This window comes from Callithrix jacchus, chromosome 14 (genome assembly GCF_049354715.1).
Source record: "Callithrix jacchus isolate 240 chromosome 14, calJac240_pri, whole genome shotgun sequence".
In the NCBI taxonomy this organism is placed as follows: domain Eukaryota; kingdom Metazoa; phylum Chordata; class Mammalia; order Primates; family Cebidae; genus Callithrix; species Callithrix jacchus.
Genome location: NC_133515.1, coordinates 10,759,020 through 10,781,040, shown reverse-complemented (window position 1 = coordinate 10,781,040; position 22,021 = coordinate 10,759,020). Strand labels below are relative to the sequence as shown.

At 45.2% G+C, this 22,021-nt stretch overlaps 1 protein-coding gene across 15 annotated transcripts in view; it reads right to left on the bottom strand.

The window, feature by feature from the left end:
- The window catches only part of NPAS2 (neuronal PAS domain protein 2), a 173,975-nt gene that overhangs the window by 83,181 nt on the left and 68,773 nt on the right, over positions 1 to 22,021 (bottom strand). For 14 of the 15 annotated variants that reach the window (XM_035271767.3, XM_035271763.3, XM_035271764.3 and 11 more), the window contains one exon: positions 7,405 to 7,458. In XM_035271767.3, the coding sequence (XP_035127658.3) occupies positions 7,405 to 7,458 (54 nt within the window). Of the gene's footprint in view, positions 1 to 7,404; positions 7,459 to 20,003; positions 20,112 to 22,021 lie in introns of all 15 variants that reach the window. The other variant, XM_035271766.3, reaches the window with a different exon arrangement.

Here is a 22,021-nt window from a genome sequence, read left to right as displayed (position 1 = left end):
TTCTAGAAGGCCTATCAGGATTAGGTCTTCTTCTTCTTTTGTAGTCTCCATAGTGCCTAAGTCTGAGGTTGTAGAAGGAACACACATTTCTTACAGAGCTGAAATATACCAAAGAGGTGCTCACAGTTTTAAGAGGCAAATGCAGCATGTGATGCTCAGTGAAGACAGTCCTGTCCCTAAAAGACGAACTTTCCTAAAGAATGCAATAGAGCTGGTCATCCCCATTGACAAAGAGCATCTATGAGCATTCCTATGAAAACTGAATGGAACCCGGGCATGATGGCTCATGCCTGTAATCCCAGCACTTTGGGAGGCTGAGGCGGGTGGATCACTTGAGGCCAGGAGTTCAACACCAGCTTGGCCAACACGGTAAAACCCCATCTCCACTAAAAATACAAAAATTAGCCAGGCGTGGTAGTACATGGTTGTAATCCCAGCTACTTGGAAGGCTGAGGCAGGAGGATGGCTTGAACCTGGGGGTTGAGGCTGCAGTGAGCTGAGACAGTGCCACTGCACTCCAGCCTGGGAGACACAGCTAGACTCTGCCTTAAACAAAATTGAATGGAAATGTATAAAAAAGGCTGGTAGGGAATATGCTATAATATTAACAGTGGCTATCTCCAGGTGCTATGATTATCAATGATCTTTGTGGCGGGCAGGAGAATTGCTTGAACCCAGGAAGCAGAGGTTGCCATGAGCCATGATCACACCACTGCAGTCCAGCCTGGGCAACAAGAACAAAACGCCATCTCGATAAATAAATAAATAACCTGTTTACATCTTTAAACATTTCAGAATTTTTCAAATGTTGTTTTGGTATTTTTAATGTATAAGAAAATGTATGATGATAATGGGAATACAGATGACATGGTTATTGCCTAAGACAGTGTTGGTCAATGGGTCTTCTGTGGAAAATCACGAAGAGTTACTTGAAGAAAGGGGAAGGACTATGGCCGGAAGAGGTTATTTTCTTGCTACTCTGTTTTTATTTTTCAAGATAATTTTCTAAAAGTGCAGAGTTGTATGATTTTTGGTTGTTTGCTCATTGCAGTCTTAGCTCCTTTAATGTGCTGAGGAGCCCTGAAATTCTCCACGAGGGAGAAATAGTAAACATACACTCCATACTTATTTTGGGGCATTTCCTGGGATTAATATTCTCCAGAAGACATTTTGGGTAATGTTGGCATAAAACAAGGTTCCTATTAGGTCAGTGCAGTCCCCTCCCATGTCCAGGCCTAGAACCTGGGGACAGGTGCACAACCCCTCACTTCCATAACCAAGGTAACATCCCTGCATGCTGACGCCATGGGGTTTCGGGGTATCACTGGGCTCAGAGTCTCAAGAAGTTCACTGTAAGAAGACATCAGGCTGGGTGTGGTGGCTCATGCCTGTAATCCCAGCACTTTGGGACGCAGAGGCGGGTGGATCACTTGAGATCAGAAGTTCAAGACAAGCCTGGCCAGCAATGGTGAAACCCTGCCTCTACTAAAAATACAAAATTAGCCAGACATGGTGGCAGGTGCCTGTAATCCCAGCTACTTGGGAGGCTGTGGCAGAAGAATCACTTGAACCCAAGAGGCAGAGGTTGCAGTGAGCTGAGAATGCACCATCACACTGCAGCCTGGGCAACTCTATCCTGGGCCACAGAGTGAGACTCTGTCTCAAAAAAAAAAAAAATGTCACCTGGCTGGATGGGGAGAAAAGTTACCCCAGCAAGGCAGGCTGATGCCATCCTTATCTCATGGAGAACCTGGGGAACTACTGCAGAGACTTGGCGAAGCGTCTGGGGATGACTGAGAGCAGCTGAGGCCGTCTTTTCCCGAGAAGCAACAGAACAGCTTTACTCTTAAGTACAGTTAGCAGAAAGTGTCTGGGCCCAAATGGGAAGCTGGCCTAATTTTATAGTGATTCTTAGTTAACGGTTACACAGGCCCCATTTAATTGGAACATGATTGTTAGGAACTTGTCACCAAAATTCTAAAAAGAAACATTTAGCCTTTTCTAAAGAAAGGCAGCACTTTCAAGTGGTGGATTCCTGACCGTCTCTTTTCTATTTAAAATTTATTGAAATTATTGAAAAGGCTTTAGTAAACTGCCTTTTGCCTCAGATGCCCCCAGAGAGGTTCTGGATCTCCTTGAGCAAAGACATTCCCAAGTTTCTAAGCCTGCCAGGCACCGTACTTCTCTGACAACTCCTCTGAGCCAACCAAAGGACCTTAGCAGGATAAAAGCCAAAAGCCCCCAGCAGAGGGAGACCCCTTTTCCATTCCACCATTTACTGGGCCACAGAAAGAATTAGCATTCTGCCTGCAAGTACAGTTTTACTTTCCCCTTTGTTTTGAGAACAGAATCACTCATCTGGAAATTACAAGGTAATAGACACGAATTGCATGTCCTATTACCTCCCATGTTCTCCTGATGCCTACTGCTGCCTCAATCATCAAACAAAACAAAAAGGAACGCTTAGAAATGTTTTACTGCCATTTTTTTTCCCTGTGTGGGAGCTTATGATGATGTAAGTAAAACTCAATCCAAAGCCTATGAAAGGAAATTCACAGCAAAATTTGCATGACAGGCTCCAGCTGGGAGCATCAGCCTACTGTCTAATGCTGAGGGCCGGGTGTTCTCACTGCACTGTGCCTGCATGCAGGAGCACTCTGCAAGCATGCATGGGGCTTGAGTCCTCCACAGGGGTTACAGCCTTTCTAGGCAGGTCTTTGCTTTCAGACCTACAGAATTTATATCCAAAGAAATGGCACAAATGAAATGAGAACAGTCTCTCTTCTTTGCCATATTACTCTCCCTGAAAGAGCAATTGGCTGAAAAGGTTGAGCTTACAAATTTCGATCACCATCCTGTCTTGACCTAAAACAGACTCTGCAGAAAGCGTTTTCCTTTTTCATGCTTATTTTTATGAATGCATCTCTAACTTGACTGAAAGCATTCTGAGGGTAGGATAATGCTATGTGTCCTCGTCTGTAGCATCCACTTGCTCACCACATCACTTAGTCAACAAATACAAATGGGATGGTCTCAGCCATTGGTCCATATCATTAAACTACCCTATCCTTTTCCTCTAGCTGGGGGAGCAGAAGAAATAACCAAATGGCTAAAGCTTTTTCCTCTAAAATATCTGCTTCTGCAAAATGGCATGCTTAGGCTTCTTGTTTGCTGTATTTGAACTCTTCCTTCTCATCTGAACCACTTTATTGACATTGAAGCTAAGAATTAGGGTCAAAGAATCATTAAATGGTTTAGCTGATGTTTCAGAACCAGCATCCACTCTATTACGAGCCCCAAGAATCAAAGAATCTGGCCCGATACTCTTGATTCTCACGAACATAGGCAGCAGAGCCATATACTCACCTTCCATCTCCCTCCCTCAACCAAAGGTATGGGACTATGGAAACAACCTCACAGCTGACTGGAGAGAGGAGGTCATGGACTCGTTTAATACTGGATTAAAGGAAGAAGTGAATATGAAGCAGTTTCTTCTTAGCCAACAGGTGCTCATTTCTCTCAAGAAATGGAGTAAGCTGAATTTTGCAATATTGCAAAGTTATAGACAATTGCTTTCTTTGGAAAGCTAGAATTCCTATTAGAACTTATTGTCTCTACCCCTTGGGAAGGTGGTGACTCAGAAGGAGCAGCTTCCATTTACTGAATGTCACAGATGCTATTAGGAGCTCAGACTTTAGAAACAGATGCGTGCATTTGAATCCTTGCCTGACGATGACAGGCTGTGCAATCCCTGAGCCTCGGGTTTCTCAACTGTAAAATGGGGCTACAAATAACCTGTTTTAGGAGGAGGTGTTGGAAGGCTTGGAGAACTACTTCATGTGAAATGCTCTAGGCAGGCCGTGATGTTTCAGCTTTTCCTGTCAGCACCGTGTACTGCACTGTGCCAGGCCAGGGGGTTAGATACAGCTGCATTTCATTTCTGCATTAAGTAGCTACTATTATCACCCCACTTGACAGAAGAAGAAACTGAGGCTAAGAAAGATTTAGTGACTTGCCCAAGGACAGACAGTAAACAGTGGCAAAAATCAAACCCAGACCTATCTGATTCTAACCCTGTGTACTTCCTGCTACTCCACACTGCTTCCTGGAAGGCTACATGTGTGCCCACATGCACACGCATGTGTGCGCACACACACCCATACCCCACAATACCATTTCATATCAGAATTAGAAAGACATGCTTATAACTGGAACACAGAAAAAGATGTGAACCTCATTATCTAGGGATTACAAGTATCTCTCAATCAAGCTGTTTCCTTTTTGAGTACAAGGACTATATTTTTGCATCTTCCCTAAAGAATAGAGCACGCAGTTCTGAACACACAATAGACACTCCATTAATACTCTCTGGATTTACATGAAAATTCACGTAAGAAAGTGGAACCGTGCCCTGATTCATAATACTTGATCAAACAACCCAAATACACCATGAATTCCCTAAAGCATCGAAAGCCTTGACGAACACAAAGCATGGCTTCTGGAGACAATGAGAGTTTTGATCTCAAGCTAAACATTTCTAATCTCATCAAAAACAGTGGATGAGTGGAAACAATTCACGCCAGGCCTCCAGGTGGGATTAGGGGAAGGGCCTCCCATGTTACCGCTATAAAAACTACTTTGAAAAGAATACAATCTTAGGCTTGTGGTTTTTTTTTTTTCTGCAAGTGTTAGGAGGGGTACTGAAATCTTGCTATTTCCGAGTACCACCAAACATTCTAAATCCCTTTCTCCATCTGAGGACAAGTGAGGACTATGGGCCCCAGCCTCACTGCGTGGGTCTCTATGCAAAGATTTCCAAGCAGAGAAGTTTTGGGGTGGGGGAGGTATGCCTATGGCCCAAAGCAAATGGGAAGGGGAATGAATGAAAAGAAACTGCATACAAACTGATTTATTTCTAGGAACTTTTAGCCCAGATTTTTTTGGCACATCTATATTTGCTGATTCCTGCGTATGGTAGAGCCTAAACATGCATTTTTATCTCTTCCTGATTTAGAGGTAAGTGGTACAGCAGAGAGGCAGGGATGGGCCGAGAAGGGGTTTGGAGGGCGATATTAAAGATGATGATGGCAAAAGTAAAACTCCTGTGAACTCCTTAGTCATGCTGGAATGCAACTCGTTGTCTAGTCTGCGAGGTAGATTGAGTTTGTTCTTATATGGAGAGTCTCTTGTGGTCTGGGGATGAGAGCAGAGTCTAAGATTAAAGAAGTTTGTACTGAAGTTCTCATTCTACCACTTCCTATAGCTTTCTGATCTCTGGCAATGGACTCAACCTTATTGAACTTTAGTCTTCTCGTCTGTAAAATGTGAATAAGAATGACACACACTTCAAAGGAATATTTAGAAGATAATATGAGATGATGCCCATAAAAAGACTTAGCTCAGTCTTGTGAGCATCCAGCAAATGCTGGCTTCCACTGCTGTTCTTTCCATCATTTCTAGTAAGAATGCCCTGCTCTGGAGGCTGAGGCATGAGAATCGTGCTTGAACTGGGAGAGAGAGAGACTGCAGTGAGCCAAGATCACACCACTGTATTCCAGCCTGGGCAACAGACTGAGACTCCATCACGCACACAGAGAAGGTTGCCCTGTAAAAGTATTCTTGTAAAGTGTGCTGTGTTTTCATCCACATGTAATGATGAATACTTAAAGAGTGCTACTCAGTGTATTTTGTAGCTAATTTCCAAAATAACCGGTGGGGAAAGCAGGACAGACATTATTACCCTCGTGTTACAGGTGAGAAAATAGAGGCTTTGACGATGAGGAGTCTACTGGAATTCATCAGCCCGTACACGGCAGGCCAGGAATGCAGCTCACATCTGTCTCCAGTGCTTCATCCTCAACTACACTGGAGGAAACCAGAACACCTCAGAAGAAGGAACTCTAGTCTGCTCTGATCTAGCCTATTCATTTGTTGCTTGGGACTTTCGTGGATTTTGCAACCCTTGTAGGTTGTGATCTGCAGTTTGCAAAGCACCTGAATCCTGATGCCAAGTGAAGGGTCTGTCCCTTCAGAATAAGCTGGGGAGTTCTTTGCACTGATGCTTGTTTGAATTTTTAATGCAGAAATTTTCAAACATATGCAAAAGTAGAGATGAGAGTACTATAGTCCCCAGTGCTGATCTTCCAGATTCCTGGGATGATGGCTGCTCTGTCTATACCTCTGGCCATTTCCTCTGCTCCCTGTTTTTTAAAGGAAATATTGGAGAGGAGATTAAAACAATCCAGACTCCCCCTATGCCTTGCAAACTCAGGTCTAGCAGGTCTGGGATGGCTCGGGATTTGTGGTTCTCATGGCTGCCTCTCCAGCTGACATGGAAGGATAGCTACTGTGTTGCCACAGAGCTGGGTGGTACCTGAGGGCACTACCATTTGCAGGTGACAAGCAAGCAGTGGGTTCTGGGAAGGGAAGTGGGCAAACCCTTCAGTTCTGCAGGCTCACAAGGCTGTCACAGAGGACAGAGAGCCCTGCCACACACACACACACGGTGGCAGAGGCAGAAAGGGACGAGACCACAGTGAGGAAGCTGGTCCACTGAGCCTGTAACAAAGGCTGTCTCCAGAGAGGATGCCCCCTGCTGCTGAGGCTCTGTGGCTGGGCCTTCACCAAAATGACCTGCAGTGAGCCACTGACCAGTTTCCCGTTCACCTTTGTTTCCCCAGAGCATGGCACAGTAACTGCCCACTTGGGTGAGTCGTGTGAAACTCATGACATTTGACTGCTCCTGAACTCAGTGTCACCTTTATGATTCCACCACAGATCTAGTAGGCATTCAATACATGTCCAACGAACGAATCAACACAGATAGGTTACAGGTTATCAGGGCTCTCACATGCCAGCTGCCAAGTTAGTATTTCTAGTGGACCCAACCATGGTGCAAGGTGGCTATGACATCTCCAATCTACAGCTGAGGAAACTGAGCCAATCTATGTAAACAAAGTGTTTAGCACAGTACTGGGTGCTCACTGCATGCTCACTGTGTGGCAACAATCATCATTATTATCCAAAGCCAGACAGAGCCCCGCAACTGAGTTAGGACTTGAATTCAGGCCTGCTGGCTCCAGTCAGCCTGCCTTGCAGTGCCTGTCCTGCAAGAGCAGTAACCAAAAGCCATGAAAGATGATCAGTGTCAACAGGGGTACACAAAAACCCAGACCACTTGGCAAGTCCCAGACAATGTGTCATTTCACAGTGAGGGGCAGGGCCGAGGGAGCTGGTCTAGAAGATTCTCATAGTGCACTGCAATATTTCACGGACACATTGTGCCTTGCAGCTGCCTGTCTTGTTGGTGGCCTCACCTGCACAGAGTGAAAGCCAGCAAGATTTTGCCAGGCAGATCCTCAGAGGCCGGAGGGCTCTGCTGAGGAGGGGGCGGCTGCATCTTACCTCTTGGCTCTGTCTTTCTCATCTTCATCCATTAGATTTTCTATGCAGTTTTTCCTGCAAAAGAAATTTAAAAAGAATGGATAATTACTGTCTGCTTCTAGATCTTTCTTAAAAGTCTTTCAGGTTGTCATCATTTTGGTCTTAGCCAAGAGGTTCTCAAACTTGGTCCCAGAACCCCTTTACACTCTCAAAATGGGCCGAGGTCTCCAAAGCACTCCTGTGTGTGTTGGTTAAAGCTGAGAAATGTTTAAATGCACAGGCACTCATCTCATCAGGCATCGGAGCAATGATGTCAGCAGATGTCAAGTAACTTCTGGAAAAGTCAGAACACTCATATTCTGTACACTCATGAGACAAGGAGAGCTCTTTTAAAAGGAGCAAATAACGAGTTAATGATATTTTGAAAACAATGTCTTGACCTCAGGGACCCCAGGGGTCTCCAGACCACACTTTGAGAACTGCTGTTCAGACCTGCTCAGTGAAGCAGCATCTGTTCATCTCATGCCTTAGGTCACACGCACTTCCCATGCCTGCCTGGGATCTATTAATGACGCGGCAGCGGGACCCATTCACTTCTGCCTGCAGGACCCCAGTGGCCTATGACATCGTAAAGAAGAGCATTTCTTTATCTGTCCATTCAAACCACACAAACTCCTCTGACAGGTGGCCTGGAGGAATCAGCCCCAAAGGAGTGTAATCTGCAGTTCCTCCCTTAAGGCATTTACTCTCCTTGAGACAGCGAAAGCACACAGATGTGAAACATTAAGTAACAGTCTAGGAATGTTCTTCCTCACCGCCTGAGCCTCTACTCTCCCAAGACACTGGCTGAATGCCTCTCAGGCCCACGGATCCAGCTTCCTCTCCCACCACATGCAGGCCTGGCTTCCCTCTACCCCTCAGAGTTGCACAGCCTGGGTTCCTTTCTTCATTCACACATTTCCCAGAGCCCTGCCTTTCTAGGGTGTGCCCCCCAAGTCAGTACACCAAACAGAACCATTCTCAGAGTGCTCATGAGGCTGATGCCAGCTGTGGGAATGGGAGGCTGAAGGCTGTGGTGGCTGGGAGGGCAGAGCATGGTCAAGGTAAGGGTAAGGACCATGGAGAAGCTGAATCACCACTGCCCATATGCCACTATGCTCAAGGCACAGGGTCTTCTGTCGGCACTCCCAAACCAGCCCTTTGCAAATGCACCACCAATTACTCTTGAAACGTGAAGTTTCAGATAAAAATTTTCAATGGGGCCGATCAATCTTTCTCTGAGCGCATTTAGTTTTGTGATTCTGGTTACCTATGTACACAAACCTGGGTCTCAGCCAAAGCAAAGATGAATTCTGCAGCCACAGCCCCTGTTTACATGATGCCCATGCAGTCAAGAGCAGGCATATTCCATGCTGGACTAGCAAGAACTGCTGCTTAGAAGTTGAGGCCCGTATCCCAGTTAAGTTAGAGCTAACACATCTGCAAACAGGCCTGTGCTTAATGTTCTCCAGATGGAATCCATTCAAAGTTTTATGTCAGTTCATTGAATGATGCCCTACCCCAAGCCTGTGCTTCCAAGAGTGATGGCTTCCCAAGGCCCTAGGGTGTGAGCAAGGACCCAGCTGCCCTGTGTTCTTTATCAGGGGCCCCTGGACAGAGCCTGTTCACAGGAGGGCTGGCTCCTGTTCTCAGTCTACTCTCCTGAGCTCCTGGGATCCTGTTTGGATGACCAGGGTGGCTGAGTCACAAAATAAACATCTAAAAATGACTAATAGCTACCCTTTATCAACCACATCTTCTTTGATTTATATGTTTAGCCTTCAGACATTTCCTGAATCTATAAAATCTGGATGCTCTACACCCATTTCCTCTTCTTCAGCATCCCTCTCATTTCCCTGCCCTGTTCCTCTCACTTGACCCCTGACTAACCAATTAAGCTGAACTGCACCCAGTGTGAGGAGAAGGCCCCTAAGCTGAGTTCCCATTGCACCTGCCACAGAAGCTCTGTGCTGATATTTTTACTATTTTGTCACCTCTGTTGTCTACCATGTTATTTTTTTTATTTAAAAATACACCTCACAGGCTGGGCTCAGTGGCTCACGCCTGTAATCCCAGCACTTTGGGGAGGCCGAGGTGGGTGGATCACAAGGTCAGAAGATCGAGACCATCCTGGCCAACATGGTGAAACCCTGTCTCTACTAAAATACAAAAAAATTAGCCAGATGTGGTGGCACGTGCCTGTAGTCCCAGCCACTCAGGAGGCTGAGGCAGGAGAATTGCTGGAACCTGGGTGGCAGAGGATGCCTAGATCGTACCACCTGCACTATAGCCTGGGTGACAGAGCAAGACTCCATCTCAAAAATAAATAAATAAATAAATAATCACACCTCACAAATTTACCATTTTAACCACTGTAAGTGCACAGCTCAGTGGCATTAAGTACATTCATACTGTTATGCAACCATCACCACCAACCATTCCAGATCTCTTTGACCTTGCAAAGCATAAACCATCATTAAACAAGAAGTCCCCATTCCCCACTCACTCCAGGCTTGGCAACTGCCCTTCTACTTTCTGTCTCTCTAAATTTGACCTTTCCAGGTCTGTCATGTAAGTGGAACCATACAGTGTTTGGCTTATTTCATAGAGCATAATGTCCTTAGGCTTCATCCATGTTGCTGCATGGGTCAGAATCTCCCTCCCTTTTAAGGCTGAGTGATATCCCATTGTATGGAAACTCAAATGTTTTGCTTGCCCATTCATCTGTCCATGGACAAGAGCCACTTCCACCTTGGCTGCTGTGAGTGTGGGTGTCTTTCCCCCTTGTGTTTTAGAGTCACCCTTTTACTTAATAGGGAAGATTTGGAGATGGCTTGAAGGCAAACATGGAACAGAATAGAACGGAAGAGAAGTCCTCTGAGGTCTGGTTAAAGGAATCACGAAGAAGTTTAGGTGGTGGTGACAACTATTCTCAACAATATGGTTTTCAGTGAGAAGGATTTTGAGCAACTATTTTTTTTTCATTTGACCACAGAGTGCTAGAAAACAGAAAAGGAGCTTAATTGAAAGCAGAGGAGATTTTGTTTGGAGCTGAGACGTAATGGTTGAGGTGATTAAACCTAGAGTGAACAGTGAAGGGATGCCATACAGTCTTTTCCCCAGATAACCACATGTCCTATGTGTGGTAGACAGTCACAAGGTGTATGAACCAGGGTCCCAACAGGGAAACAGACTGAGGTTGGGATCCTCTGAGGAGCTTTGATTTATGTCAGGCTCTTTGTAAAGGTGTGGGCAGGGAGTAGGGAACCAAGTGGGACAGTGAGGTAGGGAATGGCAGAGCTGTGAACACCTCTAAGGGGAAGGGACAAGAAGGAAATGATTTCCCAAACCTGAAAGGAGTGTGTCCCGTAGGAGGCGACCTTCAGTGAATTAACAAGAAGGGAGCCAAGGGAATAAACACCTCACTCATTCTCCACCCACCCTCCGATCTCCTGCTGCGTTCCCTTTAGCTATGTCTGCAGGATCCTCCACACAGGAGAGCCTCAGGAAAGAGAGAAGGGGACATGCCTGGTAACAATCATCTCTCAGGGGCTCTTCCAGTTCTGAGTTTCTTGGGTTTTCCTAGAACACAAACTCTCTGGAATCTTTTTAAGCTTTTTAACATCTCCTCAAGTTTGAAAACTAGGCATTTGCACCTAGCAAATGACCACACAAGAAATGATCACAATAACAATAATTATGGAAGCCTGGTGAAAAGAGAGGCTGAGAGGAGTTCCCAGAACAACCTGAGTAACAAAATAAGTGACAACTGTATTGATTACAGCCTGTGCATTGATTAGTACACACTAAATATTCAAGAGTCTAGACGGACACAAATAAACAAATGGGGAGGTAGGAGGAGGGAGGAGACAGCTTCCCCTTACAGAAGATTCCAATTAATAAATGTAGAAGGAATGAAGGCAACAGAAAATCACCATCATGGCTCATGCCTGTAATCCCAGCTTTTAGGGAGGCAGAGGCGGGAGGATAGTTTGAGCCCAGGAGTTTGAGACCTTCCTGGGCAATATAGTGAGACTCTGTTCTCTACAAAAAGGAAAAAAAAAAGAAAAGAAAAGAAAAGAGAAATGAAAAGAAAGGAAAGCAAAAGAAGAGAAAAATCACCATCAGTATACCATAGTAATCATTGTTTCAGGCAAGATCCACCAATGGATGCTAAAATTAATGGAAAAAAGGTTGGGGAGAAACAGGATACTTGCAGAGTTTCAAAGTATCTCCCTCAAGATATTTATTAATTACAAAAGAAAAACATTTTACAGGAAAGAAGGTTGGTAGACACCACTTTCACCTACTGGTCAACATGAACATCACCAGTGTTAACAAGAACATCACATAGAAGTCTCTGTGGAAATAAGCACTCATTCCTCTTGGGTGTGTACATCTCAGAGTATCATTCTTGGAACATGGGGCAGCTGTATGCTTACTTTACTAAAAACTGCCAGGCTGTTTTCCAAAGTGACTGTACAATTTTATATATGCACCAGTAGTGTACAGGAGTTCCAGTGGCTCCATTCTAACATTTAGTATTGACCACTTAATTTTAATAATTTTTTGTGGGTGTGTTATGAGATCTCATTGGGATTCATGTTTCCCTGATGACTAATGATGCAGAGCACTTTTCACTGGCTATTTAGGTGTCTTCTTCTGTAAGGTGTCTAATTCTTTTGCCTACTTAAAAAAATTGGGCTGTTAGTCTCCATCATACTGATCACAGAAGTTTCTATTGGGTACAAGTACTTTGTCAGAAAATATGTATTGCAAACATTTTCTCCCAGTCTGTGGATGGCCTTGGTGCTTTTTGGATGGTGTCTTGTGATGAGCAGTTTTAAATTTTGATAAAGTCTAATTTATCAACTTTTATTTTGTGGTTAGTGATTTTGTATTCTAAAATACATTTGCCGTTTCAATGTTGTTAAGAATTATCCTGTTTTCTCTAGAAGCTTCATCACTTAGCTTTCACATTTTGATCCACAGGCCATTGCAAGTTAAATTTTATGTGTGGTGTAAGATAGGGGTCAGACATTATCCCCGCCTCCCTCCAATATGGACATCTATCTAGTTGCTGTAGAATTGTTTGTTGAAAAGGCATTTACTTCCCTGTTGAACTGCATTAACACTTTCACCAAATAGTGTGTGGTCTTATATGTGTTATTTATGGACTCTATTTAGCTTCATTTATCCTATGTGCCTCAACTCTGTAGGACACAGAGTCAGGATGCCTACAGAGTGAAGACACATAAGATAAGCTTATTAAAAAATAAACTTCATTTTTAAGAACAACTTTAGATTTGCAGAAAATGCAAAGAGAGTAGAGAAAGTTCCCTGATTCCTACACCCAGTTTCCTATTATCAACATTTTACATTAGTAGCATACATTTGTCACAATTAAAATACTGATACGTTATTATTAAGAAATACCCCAGGCTGGGTGCCAGTGGGTCACACCTGCAATCCCAGCACTTTAGGAGGCCAAGGTGGGTGGATCATCTGGGGTCAGGAGTTCGAGACCAGTCTGGGAAACATGATGAAACCATATCTCTACTAAAAACACAAAAATTAGCCAGGTGTGATGATGTGCACCTGTAACCCCAGCTACTTGGGAGGCTGAGGAGTAGAATCACTGAGTCCCAGAGGCAGAGGTTGCATTGAACCATGATCACACCACTGCACTCCAACCTGGGCGACAGAGTCAGACTCCATCTCAAAAAAAAAAAAAAAAAGAAAAAGAAAAAGTCCATAATTTTCAGACAAGCTTGCTCAGATTTCCTTGGTTTTTACATAACGTCCTTTTTTCACTCTAGCACTCTATCCAGGACACCACAGTACACTTTGTCAGCATGTCTCCTTAGACTCCTCTTGGCTCTGCTAGTTTCTCAGACTTTCCTGAGAAAAGGAAGCCTTTTTTGACAAGCCTGTTTTGAAGCCTTGACAATTTTCAGCAGTATCTGTAGAACATTCTTCAGTTTGGGTTTGTCTGATGGTTTTCTCAAAGTCAGACTCAGAATATGGATTTTTGAGAGGAAGGCCCAGGAAGTAGTGTCCTTATCACATCATGCTGTCAACATGGCTTATCACTGTGGATGCCAGCCTTGGCTACCAGGCTGAGGTGACAATAAACTGACTCATAAGAGGTATGTTAGTTACAGTTACATGTAATATGTGCAATATGTTTTCCTTCAATATTCAGATATCTTTTTTTTCAGGTGAAGAATGTCTAAATTTAAAGTGGAAGATTTAATTATTAATCTGAAAAAAAATTACATGATTTTCCCTGTACTTTTGGACTTAGATATAAAATGATTGAACCTTATTAGATTAACAGTGGAAGCCATTGCTTTACACTTAGAGGCCCTTCACCTGAAAACATATGGAGCATTTCATTTGAAAATATAACTGCTCTGCTGTTTAAACAAACTTATTCCACCTTTCCCAATTCTACCACACCCTTTGTTTGTCTGTTGTTATTGCAGTACCACACTATCTTAACTCTTAAAGTTGTGCAGTAATTATTGACATCAATAATTATAATCAATACGGCCTTCCAACTTCGTTCTTACTCAAGTTTGCCTTGGTCATTCTAGGTCTTTGCAAAGCCACATAAATTTTAGAATCAGCTTATCAATTTCTATAGAAATGCCTGATGCAGCTGGGTGTAGTGGCTCACGCCTGTAATATCATTGCTTTGGAAGATTGGGGCAGGAGTATTGCTTGAGGCCAGGAGTTGCTTGGGCAACAGAGTGGGATCCTGCCTCTACAACAAATTAAAAATTAGCTGGGCATGGTGGTGTGCACCTGTGGTCCTGGCTACTTGGGCAGATGAGGCAAGAGCATTGCTTAAGCCTGGAGTTCAAGGTTACAGTGAGCAACACGATCCTCCATCTAAACAACAGTGTGAAACCCTGTCTCCCACCACAAAAATTTTGATTGAGAACTGAGTTTGGGGATCAATTTTGGGAAAACTGACAACAACATGCAGGGCTCTGATCCCTGCACTGTGTGTACTAACTCCTTCTATTTGCCTCTCCTCTTGGGCTCTGTGATGAGGCAGGAGAATGTAATTTGCCAAAGGACTAAATATGTCATCTGCATGTGATATACAGTGATTCAACAGATACTTCCAGAGTTCCCAGGCAAGAGGGATTCCACTGTGAGCAAAGCCCCTACTCTCACGGTGCTTATGTGAGGTGGGGGATACATGTGTCAGGGGAGTAGGGAGAAACCACAGGCAAGCACATAAGCAAACACAGAGCCTGTTCCCTGGTTATCACTACAGTACAGGAAAAGGTGAATCCAGGGTGGGACGGGGTTCAGGGAGTCTTGCTCTGGTGTTTTAGGGAGTTGTGGAAGACCACCTTGATGAGATCCTCTGTGACCTGACATGAAGGAAGTGCGAGAGAGAGCAGTGAAGGTGCTTCCCCCAGACAGCAAGGAAAGCGAGGAACAGCCCAGAGGCCAGCCCGTGATGGGCAATGGTGTTGGTGAGGAGAAGGTGGAACCAGGGGCAAAGGGACATTGTGGCTTTTGCTTTATATGAGAGGGGAAGGCAATGGAGGTTTTGAATAAGAAGTGACAGACACCTATCTCAGAGAACAGCTGTGAAGCTTAAATGAACTTAAGTTTGCAAAGCCTGGCCTGCAGCAGACACTCAAAAACAGGTTCTCTACTTTGATGGCAAGGATTAGGCAAAATGCATCTTCCCCCATTTCATGATGGCTTACCCAGCTATGATATGGTTTGGCTGTGTCCCTACCCAAATATCATATTGAATTGTGGTTACCATAATCCCCATGTGTCCTGGGAGGGACCTGGTGGGAGGTAATTGCCATGGGGGCAATTCTCATGAGAGAGTTACCATCAGCTATTCTCATGAGAGGAGAGAGTGCTCATGGGATCTGATGGTTTTATAAAAGGGCTTTCCCCATTTTTGCTTAGCAGTTCTCCTTCCTGCCATTATGTGAAGAAGGACATGTTTGCTTCTCCTTCTACCATGATTGTAAGTTTCCTGTGGCCTCCCCAGCCATGTAGAAGTGTGGGTCAATTAAACCTCTTTCCTTTATAAGGTACCCAGTCTCAGGCAGTTCTTTCTAGCAGCATGAGAACAGACAAATACAAGCTCCTTATCCATATTAGGTGCTCAATAAATGCATGAGGAATGAATTGGAAAAGGAAGGGAGGAAGGGAGGGAGGGAGGAAAGGAAGGACACAGCCAGGGCCAAACCCCTATCTGAATTCCTGTGCCACTGCCTGCCATTCACTCCTACAAACCTCCCCATGATCGTGGTGGCTCCAAGGTAATAGTGCTTACAAAGTACATTTGAAGGTACAATTATATCCCTGGTGACCAAAATTAAAACAAAAACTTGTGTGTGTGCAGGAGTTACTGACTAAAGGGAAAGTCCACTCAGACAGGACTGACACTTGGGGCTCTTCAGGAAGGCCCAATGGCTCCCTCACCAAACCTTGGCTGCTGCCAAGTTCTGAAAAAGCATAATCTCATTTTGCCTCCAACACTTCTGGGTGGAATGGGGTGGCTATAGTTATCCTCCACTCAAAAATCAGGCAGCACCAACCCCCAGCAAGGCTAAGTGGCCTTCCCACAGACACAGGCTTGGGGACAGAGCAGACCCTGGGCTCGACCTCCTGGCACTGACTCAGGAGGCCTTTCTCCACCCACTGCTGCTTAGAAGGGGGGTTTCCAACTTCAGAGGCAGCCCAAGTTAAATCTCCATTCCAACCTACTTGCTCTATGACCTTGAGCAGGCCCCTTAAACCTCATGAGCCCCTGTTCCCCTCATTCCTAACACAATACAGCTAAAACCCACCAGGCATGGATTGTACAAAGTGCAAACGGGAGGCAGTTCACACGTATGTGTGCAGCAAAGGGCCCAGTATGATGCCTGGGGCACAGGAAGCTCTAGGTGAGGTCCGTTCACTGCACACTTGCCTCACCTAACTGTCCAACCCCTTATGTTCACTCTGTGGCCACTGAGCCCCTGCTAAGGCAGGTGACAGTAAGCTTCAGCCTTTCTTATCTGCTTTGAATTTCAATGAACACACATTCTCTGCACAGTAAAGAGGTCACCAGGGGTGAAACAGACATGGGCTCTGGAGTCGCATAGACCTAAGGTTCCAGAGAGGGGCTCCTGAACAGAGGCAGAAAGGGCCATATTGGTAGGAAGAGTGCCTTACAGTCAAGAGGCACCCACAGGCAGGGGCTCCAGCTGAAGTCTGGGCCTGCCCCACCCCCAGGGACTACCTGTGGCTGCTGCAAGCAGGACTGTGAGGACCACTGAGTGGGGGAATGGGGGTCAGGAGCTCTGCCAAACCCAGGAAGCAGATCAGCTGGGGACTCTAACCAAGCAAAGCCTATGGAGCACTGAGTGTGGAGGGGTGGGGAGGAGGGCTGGAACTCCCAAGAAAATTGGCAGACAGCCACCCCTGCTGCTGGCAGGCAGAGCTAGAGGGGCACGCTGGGTGTCAGAGTTCTTGAGTCCAGCATCCACATCTGTGAAGAGGAGAAAGGCAGTGGTGGCCTGGACTCAGGTGACCCAAACTGAGACTGACCCAGGCTTTGCCCTTCAGTATCTCTGTATAACACTGGAGAAGTGTGATGCTCCCAGCCCTAGCTCCTCATCTGCAAAGTGAGAGAACAGAAGGGCCTTTCTCACAAGTGTGGTTGTGAGAAAGCATGACAGAATACAAGAGAAACCTCCAGCACAGTGCCCGGCACAAAGAAGTCATCACAAAATTATAGCTGCAGAATTTCAATCACACTATCAATAATAATCATGAGTTAAAGGGCTCACAGTAGTAACTGGCACTGGAGCCCATCAGTGTCTTCGGGAGAAACAGGATAATCATTCCCTCCAACCAGTGTTGAAATCATGTGTGTGTGTGTGTGTGTGTGTGTGTGTGTGTGTGTGTGTGTGTGTTTATGCATGGTGAAAAGACAGACACAACATGCTTTCTAGAATACTGGACTAGCTAGTGATAACTGTACACAGCACCCTTGACATAGTAACTCCATCCTACATTTTAAAAGGCACCTTGCCAGCAAGACCAGACGTTTTGCCTAATCAATGAAAACTGCTTCCGACCTGACAAGGACATGATCAAGCACACTCCTCCACTCAGTCCTCACCAGAGGACTCTGCGGCCACAAGAGCAGGACTTCACTAGCTAGAAAAGGCCGTCCCCACAGACCCTGCCTCACTGTCGCCCATGATCAGCACCCGGCATCCACGGCCCAATGCTCTGCCCACATCAAAGACTCTTCCCTGTGAGACCAATGGACTGCCCAGACCAGGCCAGGACTTGCTTTTTTTTTCCATATTGCTCTCCCTGGACTGACTCATTAACACCTTTTCCTATCCATTTTCTTTCAATGTTAAATGTTACTTCATTTACTATGAAATGTTTAATCTATAACATTTATATATCAAGTATCCTATTATATATGGTCTGCAATACTGACTGACCTATGGAGTGGCTTGAGCCTGTGTGCCCATGGCTCTGACTCCTGAGTGAATGCAAAGTACTAAGGGGAATTTCGTCCTTGGGAACTCAATGGACCTTCCAGCTTTGGTGATTGAAATCACATCAATAAAGGTCTGACCTTGTGGAAGGACACAAATGTGCATGGATCTGGTTATCACTGACCCTGCACCGCTCATGATAACTAAACAGGAAGGTAACCAACCATTGTGAGGTTGTGAGGGAGTAGAGAAGGGAACGTAATGACTATCGGGTGAAATGACTGGGGTTTTCCTTCACACAGCAGACCCTCAAAGAAATCTACTGACTCTAATTGAGGCAAAGGACAAAAGTGAGGCCTGCAAATGACATCTACACACCCAGCTGAAATTTCTGCCCCAAAGGCATTAAAACATTCTTTCTCACAGCCACCTACTACACAACCGATTAGAATTCTGGCCCTTGGCGAATGAGGATCTGGAAATGGCAGCAGGATTATCTTGTCACACCATATCTGCTCTGGGTCCCAAGTCTGTCAGCAGTGAGACAGAAGACTGATGAGTCATACAAGTGACAGGCCCCCCCCCCAGGGTCTAGCAGGTCACCCAGGTCTCCAGAGTGCCTCATGTGGCATGCATGGAACTCAAGCAGGAGTTGGCAACCCTTTTCTTTTCTTTTTTCAGAGATAGGGTTTCACCACATTGGGCAGGATAGTCTCGATCTCCTGATCTCATGATCCACCAACCTCAGCCTCCTAAAGTGCTGGGATTATAGGCGTGAGCCACGGTGCCTGGCCAACCCTTTTCTCTAAAGGGCTGCCTGGTAACTATTTTAGATGCAGAGCATCCAGTCTTTGTTGCAACCACTCAACTCTGCCATTATAGTGCAATGCAGCCACAGACAGTATGTAAATGAATGGGCATGGCTGTGTTTCAATAAAACTTTATTTACAAAAACAGGTTGTGGGCCAGATTTGGCCCCCAGAGAGTAGTTTGCCAATTCATGTTAAAGAATCACTGGAATCACTACTGAACTTTCCTCTTCAGTGTCTTTTAATTTAGAATTTTTTGGTAAAGTCTTTATAGGCCCAGTGGGTCACTCTGTATCATCATGAATTTTCCCTGAAATGACTACCACGAGCCTGTTGTGTTGCAAGACCTATGTTTTTACAAACATAAAATCATGATGTTTTGAAGTTGGCTGAGAAGTGGTTTGAATTACAGGTCCCAAGTTAACTGGAAAATCCTAACACTCCTCCCCACCATACCAACCAAGCCTGGTGGAATTTAGTTAATCAAAAGAAAAAAATACTGAAAACAAGAACAAGTTGAAACCAAAAGAGGCAAAACCGAGCACACACATCTCCTCAATTGACAGGGGTTTATTTATTGCCTACAGAGTGTGTGCCTTCTGTCCTTCCAGTCAGTCCCTGGTGAGGGGACCTCATGTCATTTTGGATTAACGTCTGCATCTCACACATGGGAGCTTGGTAATGATTTTTCCTCATTATATTAAGGAATAAAAAGGCTTTGAGAAACAGTTGCTGATGAACTGCGACTCACTTATCTTCCTTTGTCATATGAAAAAGCTAGGAAATAACTTCCATATTTTGATTCTTCTTCTCCAGGGAATGGCTTTTGGTGTTGCAATGATTCATTCAGTAGAAAAAATAAATTTCTAAGGCTGGGCACAGTGGCTCATGCCTGTAATCCCAGCACTTTGGGAGGCCGAGGGAGGTGGATCACTTGAGGTCAGGAGTTCAAGACCAGCCTGGTCAACATGACAAAACCCTGTCTTTACTGAAAATACAAAAAATTAGCCAGGTGTGGTAGTGCATACCTCTAATTCCAGCTACTCAGGAGGCTAAGGCAGGAGAATCACTTGAACCTGGGAGGTAGAGGCTGAGATTGTGCTACTGCACTCCAGCCTTGAAGACAGAGCGAGACTCTGTCTCAAATAAAATAAAAATAAATAAATAAATAAATTTCTACAGGAGATGGGACAGTGAAAGCCTGACAGCCAGTGGCTCCTGCAATCCCAATTCCCCTCCAACTAAGGAGTTCTCATCGTATTCTGGCACATTCTCTGACCTGGAAAAGGCAAGGCAGACAGATCCAATCCTAACACCAGACCTCTCCATCCTTGTCCCAGGGAGCCAGGTCTCATGGTCCTTGCTGGAGCCTCATAGAGCCAGATTGCTTGAAGAAACCAAGAAAAGACCCTCATGAGCATCGTGATCATAAGCAAACACTACCACGAGTGTCTAAAAAGCCAAGCTGAAGCTTGATCTGCCTGTTACAACTGTGATTCCTCCTTCATGCTTTTTTTCCCCAAGAATCTGATGATTCATTATTCAGAGAAATGGTGACATATGCAATGAAGGAATGGATGAAGAAAGTTAGAAAATTTGTTATTCAGTAAATTTATAGTAACACTGTTTGGTCAGCAAAGAATTTCCAAGATAGAAATGGCCATGACATCTGGATAGAAGGGCCATCCTAACCTGACATATTATTGTTGCAACCTCTGACATTTATGTTGCCACCACTTAAGGCTCCTTTTAGAGGGCCTCTTTATTAAGAGTTCGGATTGCACAGTGTAAACCTGAGTCAACTGGAGGCTCTGATGTGTGACAGTGTGTGGTCAGGGTGTGGACAATAGATGCCTAGGAAAATCAGCAAGAGGGGAAAAGGAGATTTATGAGTCATGCTTGGGGCTGAGTCAGTGAAAGCCTTTGTTGGAAACCGCTGTTCAGCTGCCACAGACAAACCAAAATGAATCCACAAAATAATCCTCCAGCCGGCATCTCCCTCCATGTGCTACTCCCCAAGTGCTCCTTCAGGGCCAGAAACGCTCATCTTCACTGGGCTCAAGGTTACAAAGAGAGGAAAAGTAGATGCCCTTGAAACAAGAAATCAAATTTGGACACCTAGACTCTGCAGTCTTGGGTTTAATATCAGAGTTTTAAATAACAATTAATCAAAACATAGGAGGTTTCATGTGAATTGCTAACCATAGGAGGCAGCAGAATTGCTTTGGGGACTAGCCAGATCTAGGTTGGAATGTCCTCAGTGCTCTTGTCTTCACTTGTGTGGTGGCCTTGGAGCCTGGGCATAATGACCTCATCTGTAAGCTGAAGTGGATAGACCCACTTTTCACAGTCAATAGGAGAATCTATTAGGACACCTCATCTGGTTAACTGCCTCCCCTTCCACAGCACAGCAGTCAGAAACAGTGACTTTACAACGAGAACAGGTGGGATCTTTAGAGCCACAGATCATGTGGTCACGCGTGTTCAATGCCACGCACCTTACAGGTAGGAAGCACCCTCACGCTGTACCCTCTTCCTTCTCCTGTCACCCTCACTTTTACTTATAGTTTAAGCAGACAGTGCACTGCCGGCCCTCCCTGTGCAGCCAGGGACCTGCCTACCACCCCTGCTGACACAGCTGGGGCCAAGCCAAGCTCATGGGCTGCAGGGAGCCCTGCAGGGAGCAGCATGGACAGCACCAGCTGCGGGGAGCTCTCTTCCTTCACACCTGGGACTCTGCCACGATTTATTAGATTTCACACAGTCACTGCTAAAGGTATCTGTGAAGGTATCCTCCTCCATTCCTTCCACTGTCTCTGTATCATGCAAATCAGCTGAGCCTGGAAGAGGCATGTGGGCAGAAGGAAAGGTTTGTTCAAAGGTCCTGGGGCATAAGAAAATGGGGCATTTGGAGGCCCTCAAGTGGGCTTACACCTGTTACTCTACCTATGAATAATGCTCAAGAAACTGCAAGAGAAATGAGAAGTACATATTTTTCTTTTTTAAAAGAGACTGAGTTCTCTCCTTTTGCAAATGTCTAATGAAGTGGCCCAGCAGGCTCAATTCACCCACTGGCCCGACTCCTCCTCCAAGTGCCTAGCTTCTCACTGCATTTGGGCCTAATGTCCTGAGGGTACAGGGACACCTGCGGTACTGCCCAGAGCACCGACAACTCTCCCTGCCCTGAGATTCCCTGTAGGCTAGGGTCCCTGGGAAGGTCTGCACAATTTTGTGTGGAGGTGCACTCAGGGGTAGAAACTATCAAAAAGATCAACTTTGCCACCCCTTCCCTGCATC